The sequence below is a fragment of the Neofelis nebulosa genome, chromosome 6, assembly GCF_028018385.1.
Source record: "Neofelis nebulosa isolate mNeoNeb1 chromosome 6, mNeoNeb1.pri, whole genome shotgun sequence".
Taxonomy (NCBI): domain Eukaryota; kingdom Metazoa; phylum Chordata; class Mammalia; order Carnivora; family Felidae; genus Neofelis; species Neofelis nebulosa.
The window spans coordinates 67,507,735-67,531,416 of NC_080787.1; the positions used below are offsets into that span (position 1 = coordinate 67,507,735).

The 23,682-nt window shown below is 38.1% G+C and overlaps 1 protein-coding gene across 5 annotated transcripts in view; it reads left to right on the top strand.

Annotated features, from left to right (window-relative positions):
- SMAP1 (small ArfGAP 1) overlaps positions 1–23,682 on the top strand; it is a 215,969-nt gene that overhangs the window by 114,012 nt on the left and 78,275 nt on the right. For all 5 annotated transcript variants that reach the window (XM_058734395.1, XM_058734391.1, XM_058734392.1 and 2 more), the window contains one exon: positions 14,221–14,301. In XM_058734395.1, the coding sequence (XP_058590378.1) occupies positions 14,221–14,301 (81 nt within the window). The remainder of the gene's footprint in view (positions 1–14,220; positions 14,302–23,682) is intronic.

Below are 23,682 nucleotides of genomic sequence, written 5' to 3' on the forward strand. Positions count from 1 at the left end.
CAGCCCTGCATCCCAGGAATGAATCCCAGTTGATCATGGTGAATAATTCTTTTTCTATGCTGTTGAATTCGACTTGCTAGTATGTTATTGAGAATTTTTGCATCCATATTCATCCGGGATATTGGCCTCTGGTTCTCTTTTTTTACTGGGTCTCTGTCTGGTTTAGGAATCAAAGTAATACTGGCTTCATAGAATGAGTCTGGAAGTTTTCCTTCTCTTTCTATTTTTTGGAGCAGCTTGAGAAGGATGCTTTATATCTGCTTTAAACGTCTGGTAGAACTCCCCTGGGAAGCCATCTGGTCCCGGACTCTTATTTGTTGGGAGATTTTTGATAACTGATTCAATTTCTTTACTGGTTATGGGTCTGTTCAAGCTTTCTATTTCCTCCTGATTGAGTTTTGGAAGTGTGTGGGTGTTTAGGAATTTGTCCATGTCTTCCAGGTTGTCCAGTTTGTTGGCATATAATTTTTCATAGTATTCCCTGATAATTGCTTGTATTTCTGAGGGATTGGTTGTAATAATTCCATTTTCATTCATGATTTTATCTGTTTGGGTCATCTCCCTTTTCTTTTTGAGAAGCCTGGCTAGAGGTTTATCAATTTTGTTTATTTTTACAAAAAAATAACTCTTGGTTTCATTGATCTGCTTTATAGTTTTTTTAGATTCTATATTGTTTATTTCTGCTCTGATTTTTATTATTTCTCTTCTGTTGGGTTTGGGGTGTCTTTGCTGTTTTGCTTCTATTTCCTTTAGGTGTGCTGTTAGATTTTGTATTTGGGATTTTACATGTTTCTTGAGATAGGCCTGGATGCAGTGTATTTTCCTCTCAGGACTGCCTTCGCTGCATCCCAAAGTGTTTGAATTGTTGTATTTTCATTTTCGTTTGTTTCCATATATTTTTTAATTTCTTCTCTAATTGCCTGGTTGACCCATTCATTCTTTAGTAGGGTGTTCTTTAACCTCCAATGCTTTTGGAAGTTTTCCAGACTTTTTCCTGTGGTTGATTTCAAGCTTCATAACATTGTGGTCTGAAAGTATGCATGGTATGATCTCAATTCTTGTATACTTATGAAGTGCTGTTTTGTGACCCAGTATGTGATCTATCTTGGAGAATGTTCCATGTGCACTCGAGAAGAAAGTATATTCTGTTGCTTTGGGATGCAGAGTTCTAAATATATCTGTCAAGTCCATCTGATCCAATATGTCATTCAGGGCCCTTGTTTCTTTATTGACCGTGTGTCTAGATGATTGTTGTAAGTGGAGTATTAAAGTCCCCTACAATTACCACATTCTTATCGATAAGGTTGCTTATGTTTGTGAGTAATTGTTTTATATATTTGGGGGCTCCTGTATTTGGCGCATAGACATTTATAATTGTTAGCTCTTCCTGATGGATAGACCCTGTAATGCCCTTCTTCATCTCTTGTTACACCTTTAATTTAAAGTCTAGTTTGTCTGATATAAGTATGGCTACTCCAGCTTTCATTTGGCTTCCAGTAGCATGATAAATAGTTCTCCATCCCCTCACTCTCAATCTGAAGGTGTCCTCAGGTCTAAAATGAATGTCTTGTAGACAGCAAATAGATGGGTCTTGGTTTTTTTTTTTATATATTCTGATACCCTGTGTCTTTAGGTTGGCGCATTTAGTCCATTTACATTCAGTGTTGTTATAGAAAGATATGGGTTTAGAGTCATTGTGATGTCTGTAGGTTTCATGCTTGTAGTGATGTCTCTGGTACTTTGTCTCACAAGATCCCCCTTAGGATCTCTTTTAGGGTTGGTTTCGTGGTGATGAATTCCTTCCGTTTTTGTTTGTTTGGGAAGACCTTTATCATCTTCTATTCTGAATGACAGTTTTCCTGGATAAAGGATTCTCGGCTGCATATTTTTTTCTGTTCATCACATTGAAGATTTCCTGCCATTCCTTTCTGGCCTGCCAAGTTTCAGTAGAGAGATCAGTCACGAGTCTTATAGGTCTCCCTTTATATGTTAGAGCACGTTCATCCCTAGCTGCTTTCAGAATTTTCTCTTTATCCTTGTATTTTGCCAGTTTCACTATGATATGTCGTGCAGAAGATCGATTCAAGTTACGTCTGAAGGGAGTTCTCTGTGCCTCTTGGATTTCAATGCCTTTTCCTTCCCCAAATCAGGGAAGTTCTCAGCTATGATTTCTTCCAGTACACCTTCAGCACCTTTCCCTCTCTCTTCCTCCTCTGGAATACCAATTATGCGTAGATTATTTCTCTAGTGCATCACTGAGTTCTCTAATTTTCCCCTCATTTTCCTGGATTTTTTTTATCTCTCTTTTTTTTCTCAGCTTCCTCTTTTTCCATAATTTTATCTTCTAGTTCACCTATTCTCTGCCTCTTCAATCTGAGCTATGGTCACCTCCATTTTATTTTGCAGCTTATTTATAGCATTTTTTAGCTCCTCCTGGCTGTTTCTTTGTCCCTTGATCTCTGTAGCAATAGATTCTCTGTTGTCCTTTATACTGTTTTAAAGCCCAGCAATTAATTTTATGACTATTATTTTAAATTCACTTTCTGTTATAGTGTTTAAATCGTTTCTGGTCAGTTCGTTAGCTGTCGCTACTTCCTGGAGTTTCTTTTGAGGGGAATTCTTCCCTTTCATCATTTTGGATAGTCCCTGGAGTGGTGTGGAACTGCAGGGCACTTCCCCTGTGCTGTCTTGAATAAATCGCGTTGGTGGGCGGGGCCACAGTCAGACCTGATGTCTGCCCCCAGCCCACTGCTGGGGGCACAGTCAGACTGGTGTGTACCTTCTCTTCCCCTCTCACCTCTCCCATAGTGCGGGATTCACTGTGGGGACTGTGGGGTGGTGTGGCCTCTGTCTGGGCTACTTGCACACTGCCAGGCTTGTGGTGCTGGGGATCTGGCATATTAGCTGGGGTGGATCGGCAAGGTGTACAGGGGCAGGAGGGGCAGGCTCAGCTCGCTTTTCCTTGGAGATCCACTTTGGGAGGGGCCTTGCGGCACTGGGAGGGAGTCAGACCTGCCGGAGGGATGGATCTGCAGAAGCACAGCATTGGGTGTTTGCGGGGAGCAAGCAAGTTCACTGGCAGGAACTGGTTCCCTTTGGGATTTTGGCTGAGGGATGGGCGAGGGAGATGGCACTGGCGAACAACTTTGTTCCCCGCCAAGCTGAGCTCTGTCGTCCGGGGTTCAACAACTCTCCCTCCCGTTGTCCTGTAGCCCTCCCGCTCTCCGAGCAGAGCTGTTAACTTATAAACTTCCAGGTGTTAAGTCCCGCTTGTTGTCAGAACACACTCCGTCCGGCCCCTCTGCTTTTGAAGGCAGACTTGGGAGCTCTGTTTTGCCGGCAGGCTGCCCCTCCGCCCCGGCTCCCTCCCGCCAGTCCGTGGAGCGCACACCACCTCTCTGCCCTTCCTACCATCCTCCGTGGGCCTCTTGTCTACACTTGGCTCCGGAGAATCCGTTCTGCTAGTCTTCTGGTGGTTTTCTAGGTTATTTAGGCAGGTGTGGGTGGAATCTAAGTGATCAGCAGGACACGGTGAGCCCAGAGTCCTCCTACGCCGCCATCTTCTCAGAATATTTCTGAAATTTGTATGGAACCACAAAAAGTCCTGAGTAGACAAAGGAATCTTGAGAAACAGGAACAAAGCTGAAGGCCTCACATTTCAAACTATATTACAAAGGTATGACCATCAAAACAGTATGATATTGGCATAAAAACAGATACCTAGATTGCTGCAGTGGAATAGACAGCACAGAAATAAACCCGCATATATATGGTCAATTAATTTATCCCCAAGAAGGCAAGATTATCAATGGAGAAAGCACAATGCCTTCAATAAATGGTTTGGAAAAACTGTACCGGTATCTTATTCTGTATACAAAAATTAATTCAGTATGGATTAAAGACTTGAATGCAAGATTTGAAATCATAGAACTACTAGAAGAAAACATAGGCAGTTAAGTTCCCCGAGATCAGTGTTAGTGATGGTTTTTGGTTTTTTCTTTTTGCATCTTACTTCAAAAGGTAGGGCAACAAATCAAAAATAAAGGGTACTACATCTAACTAAGAAGGTGTTGAACAAGAAAGGAAACTGTCAGTGAAAGCAAAAGACAGCCTATTGAATGTGAGAAGATATTTGGAAGCCATATATGTAATAAGGGGTTAATATTCAAAGTATATAAGGAACTCACACAATTCAATAACAAAAAAAAAATCCCATAAAAATGTACATTTTTCCAAAGAAAACATACGCATGACCCACTAACACATGAAAAGATGTACAGCATTACTAATCATCAGGGAACTGCAAATCAAAACCACAGTGAGATAGCATTGTTAGAATGGCTATTATCAAAAAGGCAAAAAAATTACAAATGTTAGGGCATAGAGAAAAAGGATCTATTATGCCCTGTTAGTAAGAATGTAAATTTGTGTAGCCACTCTGGAAAATAGTGTGTCGGTTCCTCAAAAAAACTAAAAATAAAACTATCGTATAATCTAGCAATTCTACTTCTGGATATCTGAAGAAACTGAAAACACTAATTTGAAAAGATATGATTATTGCAGTATTACTCACAATAACCAAGATACGGAAACAACCAAAGTGTCCATCTGTGGATGAATGGATAAAGAAGATGTTGTTAAGGGGTGCCTGAGTGGGTCAGTTGGTTGAGTGTCCCAATTCTTGATTTTGGCTCTGGTCCTGATCCCCGGATATTAGTATTGAGCCCTGTGTTGGGCTCCACACTGAGTGTGGAGCCTGCTTAAGATTCTCTCTCTCTCTCTGCTCTTTCCCTGATCCGCATGTGCTCTTCAAAATAAAAAAAAAGAAAAATGTGGTTTATATATATATATAACAGACACAATTCAGGCATATGAAAAATGAAATCTTGCCATTTGTGACAACATGGATGAATCTTTATGGCATTGTGCTAAGTAAAATAAGTCAGGCAGAGTAAGATGAATACCATATAATTTCATCTATATGTGAAATCTAAAAAGCAAAAGAAAGAACAAAAACAAAACTTATAGATGGAAAGAGTATATTGGTGGTTGCCAGAGTTGGGGTTGGGGGGGCATTGGAGAAGATCAAGAGATATAAACTTTCAGTTATAAAGTAAGTAATTTATGGGTAGCAATGTATAGAATGGTAACTAGAGCAACAGTACTGTATTTCATTTATGTAACTTTATATGGTGACAGGAGGAAACTAGACTTCTATGATCAATTCACAGTGCATGTAAATATTGAATCATTATGTTGTATACCAGAAATTAATGTTATTTGTAAATTATACCTCAATTTAAAAAAAAGGCATGGGTCTAATTCAGTAGTTTCCAAAGTCTAATGTCAATAGCATTAGATATTAGAGAGAATTCCAGGGCAGTTTATTTATGCCTATTTGTGCTTTTTTTGTTATACTTTCAACATTTCTTTTATGTGTGTTTTATAATGTACATAATATAGTGCTATATATACTTTGTAAATAAATATATACATATGGTAGAGTATATATGCTTGCAACTTTTTAAGGTAGGAGTACATAATAAAAGTTTTTGAAGACCGTATCTTTGATTACATCACTCAAGTGTCATTTGAGTATAATGAACCCACTGTGTGCTTATCTTTACCTTCTAGGAACTGAACATTTATTTCAGTTATTTTTACACAGAAAGTCTGTTTCACTGTATCATTTGTATATATAGCAACCAAGTTTCAGGAACTATTTTATAATACCAAACACTGCGGTATTTTGTTCTTGCTGAGAAAATAGTTTAAAACAAATTAGGTTCTCACAGTACTCTTTGATCTTTTAGCAGCTTTTGATTCTAGAGATGGGAGTCATTTGTGGATCAAACTGTATGATCTGAATTTAGAGCCCATGTTTTTAATGTTGCTTCAAAGCTTGTGTCATAATACCCCTGCTGGAATCAGATTAGATAACAGCCATATTTTAGCAGCTGAAATTCCAGGGTTAAAGAGAAGTGAATTGTGCTCTCTCTTTATTAAACATAGGTAAATAATCTAATTCAGTTTTGGTGATTTCGTATGTGCTTACCAGTCATAGTGATTAGAAAGACAAGCTGCTTCTCCACTCTTTTGACTGTGCCTTCCTTGAGAAATTAACAATCTTGTGAATTTATAGAATAATTCATTCCCAACATATTAGTGACAATCACGAATTGCCTTCTTCACCAAACATTTCATAATAGATAAAGGATTTTTGCATATTTCATTTATTCTTCACTTATTAACGGGAATAAGGTTACTCACCTCATAGAGTTGTTGGAAGGATTAAATGAGTAAAAACACTGTCTCACACATAGTAAGGGTTCAGGAAATATTAACCATTGTTCTATGGAAGAATAGTACTAAGTACCAGTGCTCCACTGGATGGCAGTGAATAGTGACTTGAGAGTTGGGGTCTTCCCTAGGTCCTCCTGCCGATTAGCTGTGTGGCTTTATCCCTTTCCTAATTTTTGTTCTTCATTTGTAAAATGATTATAATGACATTCTTTTCAGACACTTATTGATTAAATTAAATTAGAAAATAAGGTGCTAATCACAGTGTCTGGCCCATAGGAACTTTTATTAAACCCTTATGTTATAGCCTAGGAATTGCCAGTATTTTCTCAATTACAAATAGTAAAAATTCTGCTGTTGAGGTAGGTTGTTCAAATACCATTTTAAAGGCACAGGTACAGTCCACCTACACCTGCCTAAAGAACCCAGAAAACCGCCAGAGGATTAGCAGAACGGAGTCTCCGGAGCCAAGCGCAGATGAGAGGCCCACGGAAGAGGGTAGGAAGGGCGGCGAGGCGGTGCGCGCTCCACGGACTGGCGGGAGGGAGCCGGGGCGGAGGGGCGGCTCGCCGGCCAAGCAGAGCCCCCGAGTCGGGCTGGCAAAAGCGGAGGGGCCGGACGGACTGTGTTCCGACAGCAAGCGCGACTTAGCGTCTGGGAGGTCATAAGTTAACAGCTCTGCTCAGAAAGCAGGAAGGCTGGAGGACAAAGGGAGGGAGAGCGGCTGAGCCCCCGGACGGCAGAGCTCAGCTTGGCGGGGAACAAAGGCGCTCGCCAGCGCCATCTCCCCCGCCCATCCCCCTGCCAAAATCCCAAAGAGAACCAGTTCCTGCCAGGGAACTTGCTCGCTCCGCGCAAACACCCAACTCTGTGCTTCTGCGGAGCCAAACCTCCGGCAGCGGATCTGACTCCCTCCCGCTGCCACAGGGCCCCTCCTGAAGTGGATCACCTAAGGAGAAGTAAGCTAAGCCTGCCCCTCCGGCCCCCGTGCACCTTGCCTACCCACCCCAGCTAATACGCCAGATCCCCAGCACCACAAGCCTGGCAGTGTGCAAGTAGACCAGACGGGCCACACCACCCCACAGTGAATCCCGCCCCTAGGAGAGGGGAAGAGAAGGCACATACCAGTCTGACTGTGGCCCCAGGGGTGGACTGGGGGCAGACATCAGGTCGGACTGCGGCCCCGCCCACCAACTCCAGTTATACACCACAGCACAGGGGAAGTGCCCTGCAGGTCCTCACCGCTCCAGGGACTATCCAAAATGACCAAACGGAAGAATTCCCCTCAGAAGAATCTCCAGGAAATAACAACAGCTAATGAACTGATCAAAAAGGATTTAAATAATATAACAGAAAGTGAATTTAGAATAATAGTCATAAAATTAATCGCTGGGCTTGAAAACAGTATACAGGACAGCAGAGAATCTCTTGCTACAGAGATCAAGGGACTAAGGAACAGTCACGAGGAGCTGAAAAACGCTTCAAACGAAATGCAAAACAAAATGGAAACCACGACGGCTCGGATTGAAGAGGCAGAGGAGAGAATAGGTGAACTAGAAGATAAAGTTATGGAGAAGGAGGAAGCTGAAAGAAAGAGAGATAAAAAAATCCAGGAGTATGAGGGGAAAATTAGAGAACTAAGTGATACACTAAAAAGAAATAATATACGCATAATTGGTATCCCAGAGGAGGAAGAGAGAGGGAAAGGTGCTGAAGGGGTACTTGAAGAAATTATAGCTGAGAACTTCCCTGAACTGGGGAAGGAAAAAGGCATTGAAATCCAAGAGGCACAGAGAACTCCCTTCAGACGTAACTTGAATCGATCTTCTGCACGACATATCATAGTGAAACTGGCAAAATACAAGGATAAAGAGAAAATTCTGAAAGCAGCAAGGGATAAACGTGCCCTCACATATAAAGGGAGACCTATAAGACTCGTGACTGATCTCTCCTTTGAAACTTGGCAGGCCAGAAAGGCTTGGCACGATATCTTCAGTGTGCTAAACAGAAAAAATATGCAGCCGAGAATCCTTTATCCAGCAAGTCTGTCATTTAGAATAGAAGGAGAGATAAAGGTCTTCCCAAACAAACAAAAACTGAAGGAATTTGTCACCACGAAAGCAGCCCTACAAGAGATCCTAAGGGGGATCCTGTGAGACAAAGTACCAGAGACATCACTACAAGCATAAAACATACAGACATCACAATGACTCTAAACCCGTATCTTTCTATAATAACACTGAATGTAAATGGATTAAATGCGCCAACCAAAAGACATAGGGTATCAGAATGGATAAAAAAACAAGACCCATCTATTTGCTGTCTACAAGAGACTCATTTGAGATCTGAGGACACCTTTAGATTGAGAGTGAGGGGATGGAGAACTATTTATCATGCTACTGGAAGCCAAAAGAAAGCTGGAGTAGCCATACTTATATCAGACAAACTAGACTTTAAATTAAAGGCTGTAACAAGAGATGAAGAAGGGCATTATATAATAATGACAGGGTCTATCCATCAGGAAGAGCTAACAATTATAAATGTCTATGCGCCAAATACTGGAGCCCCCAGATATATAAAACAGTTACTCATAAACATAAGCAACCTTATTGATAAGAATGTGGTCATTCCAGGGGACTTTAACACCCCGCTTACAGAAATGGATAGATCATCTAGACACACAGTCAATAAAGAAACAAGGGCCCTGAATGATACATTGGATCAGATGGACTTGACAGATATATTTAGAACTCTGCATCCCAAAGCAACAGAATATACTTTCTTCTCGAGTGCACATGGAACATTCTCCAAGATAGATCATATACTGGGTCACAAAACAGCCCTTCATAAGTTTACAGGAATTGAAATTATACCATGCATACTTTCAGACCACAATGCTATGAAGCTTGAAATCAACCACAGGAAAAAGTCTGGAAAACCTCCAAAAGCATGGAGATTAAAGAACACCCTACTAACGAATGAGTGGGTCAACCAGGCAATTAGAGAAGAAATTAAAAAATATATGGAAACAAACGAAAATGAAAATACAACAATCCAAACGCTTTGGGACGCAGCGAAGGCAGTCCTGAGAGGAAAATACATTGCAATCCAGGCCTATCTCAAGAAACAAGAAAAATCCCAAATACAAAATCTAACAGCACACCTAAAGGAAATAGAAGCAGAACAGCAAAGGCAGCCTAAACCCAGCAGAAGAAGAGAAATCATAAAGATCAGAGCAGAAATAAACAATATAGAATCTAAAAAAACGGTAGAGCAGATCAACGAAACCAAGAGTTGGTTTTTTGAAAAAATAAACAAAATTGACAAACCTCTAGCCAGGCTTCTCAAAAAGAAAAGGGAGATGACCCAAATAGATAAAATCATGAATGAAAATGGAAATATTACAACCAATCCCTCAGAGATACAAACAATTATCAGGGAATACTATGAAAAATTATATGCCAACAAATTGGACAACCTTGAAGAAATGGACAAATTCCTAAACACCCACACTCTTCCAAAACTCAATCAGGAGGAAATAGAAAGCTTGAACAGACCCATAACCACCGAAGAAATTGAATCGGTTATCAAAAATCTCCCAACAAATAAGAGTCCGGGACCAGATGGCTTCCCAGGGGAGTTCTACCAGACGTTTAAAGCAGAGATAATACCTATCCTTCTCAAGCTATTCCAAGAAATAGAAAGGGAAGGAAAACTTCCAGACTCATTCTATGAAGCCAGTATTACTTTGATTCCTAAACCAGACAGAGACCCAGTAAAAAAAGAGAACTACAGGCCAATATCCCTGATGAATATGGATGCAAAAATTCTCAATAAGATACTAGCAAATCGAATTCAACAGCATATAAAAAGAATTATTCACCATGATCAAGTGGGATTCATTCCTGGGCTGCAGGGCTGGTTCAACATTCGCAAATCGATCAACGTGATACATCACATTAACAAAAAAAAAGAGAAGAACCATATGATCCTGTCAATCGATGCAGAAAAGGCCTTTGACAAAATCCAGCACCCTTTCTTAATAAAAACCCTTGAGAAAGTCGGGATAGAAGGAACATACTTAAAGATCATAAAAGCCATTTATGAAAAGCCCACAGCTAACATCATCCTCAATGGGGAAAAACCGAGAGCTTTTTCCCTGAGATCAGGAACACGACAGGGATGCCCACTCTCACCGCTGTTGTTTAACATAGTGCTGGAAGTTCTAGCATCAGCAATCAGACAACAAAAGGAAATCAAAGGCATCCAAATTGGCAAAGATGAAGTCAAGCTTTCGCTTTTTGCAGATGACATGATATTATACATGGAAAATCCGATAGACTCCACCAAAAGTCTGCTAGAACTGATACGTGAATTCAGCAAAGTTGCAGGATACAAAATCAATGTACAGAAATCAGTTGCATTCTTATACACTAACAATGAAGCAACAGAAAGACAAATAAAGAAACTGATCCCATTCACAATTGCACCAAGAAGCATAAAATACCTAGGAATAAATCTAACCAAAGATGTAAAAGATCTGTATGCTGAAAACTATAGAAAGCTTATGCAGGTAATTGAAGAAGATATAAAGAAATGGAAAGACATTCCCTGCTCATGGATTGGAAGAATAAATATTGTCAAAATGTCAATACTACCCAAAGCTATCTACACATTCAATGCAATCCCAATCAAAATTGCACCAGCATTCTTCTGGAAACTAGAACAAGCAATCCTAAAATTCATATGGAACCACAAAAGGCCCCGAACAGCCAAAGTAATTTTGAAGAAGAAGACCAAAGCAGGAGGCATCACAATCCCAGACTTTAGCCTCTACTACAAAGCTGTCATCATCAAGACAGCATGGTATTGGCATAAAAACAGACACATAGACCAATGGAATCGAATAGAAACCCCAGAACTAGACCCACAAACGTATGGCCAACTCATTTTTGACAAAGCAGGAAAGAACATCCAATGGAAAAAAGACAGTCTCTTTAACAAATGGTGCTGGGAGAACTGGACAGCAACATGCAGAAGGTTGAAACTAGACCACTTTCTCACACCATTCACAAAAATAAACTCAAAATGGATAAAGGACCTGAATGTGAGACAGGAAACCATCAAAACCTTAGAGGAGAAAGCAGGAAAAGACCTCTCTGACCTCAGCCGTAGCAATCTCTTACTCGGCACATCCCCAAAGGCAAGGGAATTAAAAGCAAAAGTGAATTACTGGGACCTTATGAAGATAAAAAGCTTCTGCACAGCAAAGGAAACAACCAACAAAACTAAAAGGCAACCAACGGAATGGGAAAAGATATTTGCAAATGACACATCGGACAAAGGGCTAGTATCCAAAATCTATAAAGAGCTCATCAAACTCCACACCCGAAAAACAAATAACCCAGTGAAGAAATGGGCAGAAAACATGAATAGACACTTCTCTAAAGAAGACATCCAGATGGCCAACAGGCACATGAAAAGATGTTCAACGTCGCTCCTCATCAGGGAAATACAAATCAAAACCGCACTCAGATACCACCTCACGCCAGTCAGAGTGGCCAAAATGAAGAAATCAGGAGACTATAGATGCTGGAGAGGATGTGGAGAGACGGGAACCCTCTTGCACTGTTGGTGGGAATGCAAATTGGTGCAGCCGCTCTGGAAAGCAGTGTGGAGGTTCCTCAGAAAATTAAAAATAGACCTACCCTATGACCCAGCAATAGCACTGCTAGGAATTTATCCAAGGGATACAGGGGTACTGATGCATAGGGGCACTTGTACCCCAATGTTTATAGCAGCACTCTCAACAATAGCCAAATTATGGAAAGAGCCTAAATGTCCATCAAGTGATGAATGGATAAAGAAATTGTGGTTTATGTACAAAATGGAATACTACATGGCAATGAGAAAAAATGAAATATGGCCTTTTGTAGCAACGTGGATGGAAGTGGAGAGTGTGATGCTAAGTGAAATAAGCCATACAGAGAAAGACAGATACCATATGGTTTCACTCTTATGTGGATCCTGAGAAACGTAACAGAAACCCATGGGGGAGGGGAAGGGAAAAAAAAAAAAAAAAAGAGGTTAGAGTGGGAGAGAGCCAAAGCATAAGAGACTGTTAAAAACTGAGAACAAACTGAGGGTTGATGGGGGGTGGGAGGGAGGGCAGGGTGGGTGATGGGTATTGAGGAGGGCACCTTTTGGGATGAGCACTGGGTGTTGTATGGAAACCAATTTGACAGTAAATTTCATATATTAAAAAATAAATAAATAAATAAATAAATAAATAAATAAATAAATAAAAATAAAAAAATAAAAATAAAAAAAAATAAAATAAAAAATAAAGGCACAGGTACAAACAAAAGCCCATAGGCATTTTGACTAAATGTGCTTATGTGCTTCTTACTCTGCCTTTCCTGAGGTTCATCAGTTTATCTTTAATCATTTACTGAAAGGAAACTAAGATACTAACTAATACTCATTTGTTGTGATTCAGTTACAGGTTTCTAGATATCTCTTCCCTTTAAATGCCTTATGAACCCTCATTGTTTGATCTTTATTTTAAAGTTTATTTATTTATTTTGAGAGAGTGCTCGAGAGTTGGGGAGGGGCAGAGAGAGAGGGAGAGAGGGAATCCCAAGCAGGCTCTGTACTGTCAGCACAGAGCCAGACTTGGGGCTCAAACCCATGAACCGAGAGATCATGCCATGAGTCGAAATCAAGAGTCAGACTCTTAACTGACTGACCCAGGCACCCCGAATCACTGTTTATTCTTTTATTTCATTTTCCTTTTTTGGTGAGTTTGGGGCCCTTAAATTTTAATATTATATCCTGTTTTATCCTTCTTGGAAATGCAGATTGTGTACATCATAGTAGCATTACATTTTACCTAGACTGGATTGGGTTAAATACACTAACTAGTCAGTTTGCTCTGTTATCAGGGATACCCTTAACATTTTTTTAAATGAGAAAATTATTATTGTATTTGTCTTTTTAAAAATCACATTATGTAATGGACTAAACATATTTTGTCATAATTTTATTTATTTATTTTTAATGTTTATTTTATTTTTGAGAGAGAGAGAGAGAGAGAGACAGAGCATGAGTAGGCGAAGGGCAGGGAGAGAGGGAGACACGGAATCTGAAGCAGTCTTCAGGCTCTGAGTGGTCAGCACAGAGCCTGACTTGGAGCTTGAACTCACTGACTGTAAGGTCTTGACCTGAGCTGAAGTTGGACCCTTAACCGACTGAGCCACCCAAGCGCTCCTGTTTTGTGATAGTTTTAAATAGGTGCCTGAGTAGCTCAGTTGGTTAAGCGTCTGACCTCAGCTCAGGTTATGATCTCACAGTTTGTGGATTTGAGCCCCACATCAGGCTCTATGCTGACAGCTCAGAGCCTGGAGCCTGCTTCAGATTCCGTGTCTCCCTCACTCTCTGCCCCTTCTCTGCTTGCGCTCAGTCTCTCTTTCTCTCATAAATAAAGATTAAAAAAATTTTTTTAAATTATTTTTTCCCTTTTTGCCTCACGTTTACATGTTGTAATGTCTTCATCTGTGTGAAGATCTGTGATCTTGCTCAAAGTTCAACATTATGGTTGGTATTAGGAAGCCTAATCTCTAAGATGGAGTGAGAATTTATTGAAAAAAAGTCTCATTTGTTTAAAACAAACTGAAATTTCGAAGAAGTTCTAAATACTTTCACCTCTGTCTTAAATTTCTTAAAAGATGTTGTATTATCAACATGTAATCTCAATGAGAGTATGTAGTTGCTGTGTTTACTTTTATATTTCAGTATCACTGGATATTGTCATTTTTGAATCCTTCCTTAAATAATTACTGAAACGAATAAAATAAAAATGGGTTAACAGCTGACATTTCCTTAAAAGTGAACTTATCAAAACTTTGGTCTATGTTTTAGAAAGAAAAGGAAAAAAAAAAGGAAGAGAAAAAGAAAGAAAAGGAACCAGAAAAGCCTGCAAAACCTCTTACAACTGAAAAGGTAAAATTCCTTTAAAAAAAAAAACCTATTAAGATTACCATCCTATTTTTGTATTCTTACATGAATGTCTTTGGGATATTTACAATATGTGAATTGTCATTCTGTCAGTAAGTATGTTTTGAATGAATATGTGTGCTAAGCATGTCCTTCTAGATTGTCCTATATAAGTTTTAGTTATATATGTACGAGTATAGATCATGTGAGGTCCTCAAGGTCATTCTCTATTAATGACATAAAGAATGGTGTTTTTAGTTTTCATGCACAGACTTCAGTGAAAGTTTAGAGAATGAAGAGTTCATACCTGAAGGGGTCTTCAGAAAAGACTCCATTCATAGGGGTAAGCATTTGAGGTAGATTTTGAATTGTAGGTAGAATTAAAGTGGAAGGCAAGAATATATCATTTGGAGAGAACACCTGAGGACAGGCATAGAAACTGAAAATACACAAAATATATTTAGAAAAATAGTAGTGGAGTTTGAAGAAAGATGATATTTATGTAAAGAAAGTAGTGAAAAATAAGACCAGTATGGTAGATTGAGCTCAAATTGTAGAAGACTTTAAAGTCTAGGTTGATTATTTCTTAGAGGAAAGGCTGTGGGCATCATTTCCAAGTTTGCAAAGCAGAGATAAACCTAATTCAGAACGGTTCTTTTGGAACATTATTTTGGCAGCAGTGTACAAGATAGATGTGACTAGGCAAGCTAGAGGTAAAGAGAACATTAGCTTTTTATTATTACTTTTTTTTTTTTTTTTTTTGGAGAGAGAACATGCATGCTTGCGTGCATGCAAGTAGTGGAGGAACAGAGGGAGAGAGAATCTTAAGCAGGCTTCGTGCCCATTGTGGAGCCCAACCTGGGGGTTGATCTCATGATCTAAGCTGATACCAAGAATTGGATGCTTAACTGAGCCATCCAGGCACCCCAGAACATTAGCTTTTTTTTTTTTTTTTTTTTAATTTTTTAAATCTTTTTTATTTTAGAGAAAGAGAGAGTGTGAGCAGGGAAGGAACAGAGAGAGAGGGAGACACAGAATCCCAAGCAGGGTCCAGTCTCTGAGCTGTCAGCATAGAGTCTGACATGGGACTCAAACTCACGAACTGTGAGTTCATGACCTGAGCCAAAGTCTGAAGCTTAACTGACTGAGCCACCCAGGTTTCCCCAGAGCATTATCTTTTTAAAAGGCATTAGTTACATAATTATGGTAGCTTGACTTTGAATGTGTTTGATCATGAAAATATGGAAGCATGGTAAAGGAGTTGTCAGTAAAGGGAACATCCTTGATAGTAGTTGAAATTTTAAAAATTGACCTAATGCATGCATAAATTACATATACAAGATGCATGCCTTTAAAGCATACAATGCAGATACATACTGGTTCTTTCTCTGCTATTTATTTATTTATTTATTTATTTATAATTTTATTTATTTTTGAGAGAGAGAGTGTGTGTGTATGAGGGAGAGAGAGAATCACAAGCAGGCTCTGCACTGTCAGCATGGAACGAAATGTGATGCTCAAACCCTTGGACCTCAAGATTATGACCTGAACCAAAATCAAAGAGTTGGTTGCTTAACTGACTAAGCCACCCAGGCGCCCCTCATTTATTAAAGCAATCTCTACCTTCAAAGAGTTGCAAACATGACTTTAGCACTTAAAATGTACCAAGTATCCCAAGACTCTTCAGTCCTTCATATAGCAAACTCTCCACTATCTAACCCCTTCCTAGAGGTCTCCATTCTTTATACCAGTTAAGACTTGTCCATTGTTGCCTAAACATACTTTCCATTTCTGTTCACTAAGTTTCTCTGCCAAGAATGTCCTTTCCTTTCCCCACCTTTTACCTAAAGTTTACTCATTCTACCTTTTCCATGAAGCTCCTCCAAATATCTCAACTAGACAACATTTTTCCCTTCCTCAAAATACTGGCAACGTTGTCATACATTTGATTTTATTACTTCCTATTTATATTATTGTTTAATCGTATTTTCAGATAACTTTTCTTATCTAGCACTGATGCACAGATGCATCAGTCAGGTGGGGACCAAGTCTTATGTTTCTTTGTTTTCTAACAGTTCTTGTGTGTAGTAGATATTTAGGATAAATATATGTACATTGATTCGTTGATGTTTTTCATCTTTAGTGTCTTGATTGCAAGGTCATGCAGAACAGTTAATAAACTGCAGCTTATTACTAAAATTAATTTATTAAATACTAAGATTGTAAGAACTTTGCTAAATGGAATTCTTTGCAATATTTATTTGGAATACTTTTCAGTTAAAGTTAATTTTTTTTAATATCACTTTGTTTTAATGATAGTTTAATGAATTAAAATCTTACCTTTCATCAAATTAAGTTTAGATGTTAAATATTACATTTTTTGAAAGTTGTAATTAAGTTGGTGATTATAACTTGGTTACTTAAGTAGCTTTAATTCTCCTCTGGTAACTTTCTCTATAGCATGTATCAGTAAGCCCTAAGTGAAGTGTCTTACAATTTCCTGTTTCATTAGAAAGGAATTTTAAAATCACTAGTAGATGTTATCTTTTGTTTCCAGAAATTGGAAATATCAAAATAGTTTTTGTGGTACTTGACAAGATATATCTACTTTTAAAATACCATATATTTATTTTCTCTCTTAAAAAAAAAAAAACCTTACCATTGAAATATAGTGAGCATTTTGATGTAGTAAACTTACATGTTTCATAGGCTTGTTTGTAAATATTTGCCTTCTGTTGCTTCCTGTGAAAAACGGTCACAGCAGTTACCTAAGAACTGAGTCTGTGGGTTGGGAGCTTGAGAAGAGCAGTTCAGAGTGTGTGAACAGTGAGAATCTAGGCTGATTCCTATATTATTTCCTTTTGATACTTAGGTTTTATTAAACTCAGTTCACACATCTTCTGTTATTCTTACTCAACTTACATTAGGACTTCTGCTGTTGATGATGGGAGCCTTGCTGAAAGAATAATCATGTAGAGGGAAACACTTTAGTTCCTATAAAAATTTTGCAGTTAAGATAATGCAGAGTGTATAGGAAGGAAGATATAGTTATTTTGTTTTTTAATGTTTATTTTTTTGAGTGAGTGCAAATGGGAGGACACAGGAAGAGAAGGGGACAGAGTATCTGAAGCAGGCTCTGTGCTGACTGCAGAGAGCCCGATGTGGGTCACAAACTCATGAATTGTGAGATCATAATCTGAGCTGAAGCTGGACACTGAATCAACTGAGCCACCCAGGTGCCCCAAGGAAGATACATTTACAAGTGTTACTATTTGGAAGGGTGTCTGAGTGCTCAGTCAGTTAAGCCTCTGACTCTTGGTTTCAGCTCAGGTCATGATCTCACAGTTCGTGAGTTGGAGACCCATGGCAAACTTGGGGTTTGCCTCCTCTGCTCCTATGCTCTCTGTCTCTCTCTTTTTCTGTCTCTCTCAAAATAAATAAATGAAACTTAAAAAAAAAGAAACCAGTGTAACAGTGAGGGAACTGAAAGGAAAATAGTACAAATAAAGAAGCTTTATAGCATATAGGCATTTTCATATGTATATTTTCATATGTAATATGCATTTTTCTTTATATTCTCTGTGAACTGATATTTTAAGCAGGCATATATAATCTGCAGAGGAGAAATTAGTAGTAATATTGATGAAAGTAATAGCAATAGTAGAATAAAATCATCAATATAAAGTAATAGTTGGCTTTATTAACTATCTCCTATATTCCAGGAACTTACAGGTGTACAATTTATGTGTACAGTGTGTGTGTAAAGTGACCACCCATGTATTCATGGTATAAATCAGGAAGTAGATCATGGCCAGCACCCCAGAAACTGCCCCACTCAATACCATTCCCAATAAAAAAATAACTTCCCTTCTCCACAGAAGTGATAATTTCTTTGCATTTTAGAAATAGTTTTACCTTCTCTGCATGTATTTCTAAATAGTGTGGTTTTTAATTTTTTAAACATATGAATGAAGTGATATCACATATATTCTTTTGTATTTTCCTTTTTTTAGTTAGCATTTTATTTATAAGGGTCATACTGGATTTAGTTACAGTTTGTTCAGTTAATTGTTTTAGTATTTATATATATATTTGTATATATAAGTTTATATATACATTATTTATATATATATAAAGTATTTATACAAAGTATAAATTACAAAGTATATATAAAGTATAAATACTTTATATATATAAATACTTTATAAAGTATATAAAGTATTTATATATATAATATATATAAATACTAAAACAATTAACTGAATTGAATATATATATATATATATTCCTTGTTTTATTTATCCATTCCACTGTTGATAAACATTTGGATTATATCCAGGCTTTAGCTGTTACAAATAGTGCTGCTGTGAACACTTTTGTACTTGGATCCAAGCATGCATTTCTTTAGGATATTCTTAGGAATACAATTGTTGGGTCGTGACCTATCTTGAACTTTTCTATAGGATTAAATGGTTTTTCAAATTGTATACCAAATGTTTTCTGGTCTTCCCACATTTTTTTTTTTTTTTTGAAATTTTATTTATTATTGAGAGACAGAGACAGTATGAGGTTGGGAGGGGCAGAGAGGGAGACACAGAATCTGAAGCAGGCTCCAGGCACTGAGCTATCAGCACCCGATGTGGGGCTCGAATCCATAAACTGTGAGATCATGACCTGAGCTGAAGTTGGATGGTTAACCGACTGAGCCACCCAGGTGCTCACCACATTCTTTACAATGTGTGGTGTTTTCAGAGATTTTACAATTTGCAGTCTGGTGAGAATGTAATCGTCTCCCATTGTATTTTTAATGTCAGTTTCCTTCATTACTAATTAGGTCAAGTGCCTTTTTCATATGTTAATTATCTTGTTTGGATTTCCTCTTTTGTTGGGAGCTCTGGTTCAGATCTTTTGCCTATTTTTCAGTTGGATTGCTTACCTTTTTCTCATTCATTTATACCAGTCTGTGTGTATGTATCACATGTAGAGGATACTCATCTTTTTCCAGTTATATGTTTGTAAATATCTTATCTTTGTAACTTTACAGTGGCTGGTTGTATTGCTCTTTTTGTTTCTAGTATTTGAATCAGTGCTAGAGAGCATTCTTGTCTTATTTCTGACATCAAAGGGAAAGCTTTTCACCTGTGTGTTAACTATTTCTCACAAAAAAACTACAGTTATTGTTGGTGGTCCCATTTTATAAATGGAAGAGCCGAGACTCAGAATAGGATTTGCTTAATGTTACCTAGTTTATTTGGAGAATTATTGAGTCTCATTTGGAAAAAGGATTTTACTTCTTTTTTTAAGGCAGCACATATTAAACTTCATTTCATATCTCTTCCTGTGTTTAAAAGAATGAGGCTTGGTAGTTATTTATTCTAGAATACTTTTTATAAATGCAGTTAACAAATTATTAACGTTATTAATATGATCTTGACACATAACAGTGGTAATAAATAAATGGTTACTTAAAAATAAGTTAATTTGGGGGTTAAAAGGAATCTTAGTACTCTAGTCCAATCCCTTATTATTATTATTTTTTTTTTTTCAACGTTTTTTATTTATTTTTGGGACAGAGAGAGACAGAGCATGAACGGGGGAGGGGCAGAGAGAGAGGGAGACACAGAATCGGAAGCAGGCTCCAGGCTCCGAGCCATCAGCCCAGAGCCTGACGCGGGGCTCGAACTCACGGACCGCGAGATCGTGACCTGGCTGAAGTCGGACGCTTAACCGACTGCGCCACCCAGGCGCCCCCAATCCCTTATTTTTTAAAGAAATAAACTAAGCCCTAGGAGGACCCAAGTCACCAAGAAGTAATTTAATCAGTGTGAACAGGTGAACAGTTGTTGACAGCTCAGAGATTTGAATGAGGTCTTCTGACTTTAGTCCCAAGCCATGTGTGTGTTTTCTAATTTGACATATATGTCTTCAGGTTCCTTTCTTGTTGCAATTTTTAGTTCTGTACGTCTTACATTGTTTACAATGAACTGTCCAGGGGTCCCTAAAAAAGAACTGTGTGTTTGTATATAACCTCGTCTCATATTATCCTGACTAGTGAATTAATAATTTTTATTGATTTGTCAGTTCTAGTAGGGACTTCTTTAAATAAACTTGTTTTCTATTTCTATTTCTATTTCTATTTCTATTTCTATTTCTATTTCATTCTATTTCTTTTGTTTAAATTGTATTTTGTACTTATTTAAATCTCACTGAGGTTTACATTTTTTGTGGTGTGAGTATCCATTACTAACAGGGTCAGCTGAAGCCAGGTTTGCTTTCTTTTCTAAGAGTAGAAAGGTAAAACCTAAAAATTTAATGAATCAGGTGATTAATACGGTAGATACTTTTGACATTTAAATAAGATATCATTTGTGGTTTAGATATTCTGCTAGAAAAATGTGTATCAATTTGACTCTTTCTAAAATAATTATCATACATTTGACATTTCTTTTTCTTTTAAAATGTTTATTTTGCGAAAGCGAGCGAGCAAGAGTGGGGGAGTGGCAGAGAGAGAGAATCCTGAGCAGGCTCCACACTGCTAGCACAGAGCCTGACGTAGGGCATAATCTGACGACTGGAAACTCAGGACCTGAGCTGGATGCTTAACCACCTGAGCCATCCAGGCACCCCACATCCGACATAGCTAATTCATTTAGCTTAAATTTATCTACTAGGCTCTCTTCCAAGTAGCAAATATGTTCATGTAGATGAGAAGTAGTCTTACAGTATAGAAATGTATATGGGTTCTCCTTCAGTTTAAATAATCAGATCTTAATTTCTTTTTTGCAAGGTTCTAAGTTTTATAGTTTCTCTTTTTTAAAAGATTTTCATGTCAAAATACGGAAAATGGACAAATAGTCAATTCCGTGGTGGTGGTGGTGGTGGTGGTGGTGGTGGTGGGGTTAACCCCTTTTAACTTAACTGCTAGTATGCTTCTGGTTTTATTGCTAATTATTACAACGCATCATATGGGTTATTATGGGTCAAATTCTGAAACTTCTGAATTGAATGGTAAAAAATCTTTAATGTAGAATGAGCAAACTTTTCTGTAAAGAACCAGATAGTAAATATTTTAGACTGTGGACTCTAAGCTATCTTTCACAACTGCTCAATTCTTTCTTTGTAACACAAAAGCAGTAAATGAGTACTTACAGAAATACTCAGCTGAATTTGTTAGAACCTTCCCTCTCTGCCTCACCAACAACTGAGAATTAGTTGCAGTAGAAGAAGCAGAGTCAGGAAGAGAGCCAGATTCAAGTCCTTGGTCTGTGGTTAACTGTCTCCTTGGCAAAGTTAGTTAAGTACAGAAACTCCTGTTCTTTACTTATTAATGGCAGGGTTTCCTAAATGATCTCTAGAGGTATTCTTGGTAATAATAGCTTTAAATTTAGAATTATTCCATCTACTGAACACAGGGACAGATTCCTAAAATCATTTGAAAATACCCTTAAAGATGTTTTTCAGTACTCTGCAGGGCTGGTCTTCAGTCAATGAGTTCTCCGTATTATTTCAGACTAGTTTTTCACCTACCATAGTTCTGATCTCTTAATCAGTTGTTTTACTGTTAAAACACAAAATCTAGGGGTCCCTGGGTGGCTCAGTCAGTTAAGCATCTGACTCCTGCTCGGGTCATAATCTCGCAGTTCGTGAGTTTGAGCCTCGCGTCGGGCTCTGTGCTGTCAGCAGCCTGGAGCCTGCTTCAGATTCTGTCTCCCTCTCTCTCTCTCTGCCCCTCCCCCTGCTCACACTCTGTCTTTCTCTCTCTCTCAAAAATAAATAAACATTAAAAATAACCCCACAAAATATACTTCAGGAGGAAAGGTAGTTATTCCTAACACAAGTTACTTTTGTATTTATATAGAATGTACATATCACATATGTACATAAAATTTGGAAAAAATGGTTTACTTTAAGGTATTTAGGTATTATTTGTTTGAATATTTATCTAAGTGTTAATTGCACCATTGTTTTTCTTAAGTTCTTTTTTCAATTCCAGTTAGTTAACATATAGTGTAATATTAGTTTCAAGGGTACAATAGACAAATGCCAGATGATTGCACCATTGTTTTTATATACAGTGGATATATTAACAATAATTCAGATAGTTTTTTCAAAGAGAAGATATTAATATTTTCATGGATTTTCTTTAAGTCCCTCTCTGAGGTAATTGTAAGGAGAGTTAGGACACAATTATATACCTATCTTGGAATATTTTTATGTTTTTATGAACTTCATATTCTCTTAATGTTCAGTTTTATTTCTTTTTTTTTAAATTTAAATCTTAGTTAACATACAGTGCAATAATGGTTTGAGTAGAATTCAGTGATTCATCACATACAATACCCAGTGCTCATCACAAGTGCCCTCCTTAATATCTATCACCCATCTAACTCATCTCTTATCCACCTTGCTCCATCAATATTCAGTTTGTTCTCTATCGTTGAGAGTCTCTTGTGGTTTGTTTCATGTATTTTGTTTCTTAAATTTCACATGAGTGAAATCATATGGTATTTGCCTTTCTCTGACTGTTTTCGCTTAGCATAATATATTTTAGCTCCATGCACATCATTGCAAATGACAAGATATCATTCTTTCTGGTGGCTGAGTAATATTCCATTGTATAATGTATGAGCTCTTCTTTTTTTTTTTTTTTTCAACGTTTTGTTTTTTTTTTTTTTTTTTTTTTTTTTTAATTTTTGGGACAGAGAGAGACAGAGCATGAACGGGGGAGGGGCAGAGAGAGAGGGAGACACAGAATCGGAAACAGCCTCCAGGCTCCGAGCCATCAGCCCAGAGCCTGACGCGGGGCTCGAACTCACGGACCGCGAGATCGTGACCTGGCTGAAGTCGGACGCTTAACCGACTGCGCCACCCAGGCACCCCAGTATGAGCTCTTCTTTATCCATTCATCAGTCAGTGGATATTTAAGCACTTTCCATAGTTTGGCTATTGTTGAGTGTTTTGCTGTAAACACTGACGTGAATGTAACTCCGAATCTGTATTTTTTTATCCTTTGGGTAAATACCTAATAGTGCAGTTGCTGGATCACAGGGTAGTTCTATTTTTAGTTTCTTGAGGAACCTCCATACTGTTTTCTAGAGTGGCTGTTCCAGTTTGTATTCCCACCGACAATGCAAGGGAGTTCCTCTTTATCCACATCCTTGCCAACACCTGCTGTTTCTTGTTTTGTTTAATTTTAGACTTTCTGACTGGTGTGAGGTAGTATCTCATCATAGTTTTGATTTGTATTTCCCTGATGATAAGGGATGTTGAGCATCTTATCAAGTGTCTGTTAGCTGGATGTCTTCTCTAGAAAAGGGACTGTTCATATCTCCTGCCATCTATTTACTAAGTTACTTGTTTTTTGTGGTTGAGTTTAATAAGTTCTTC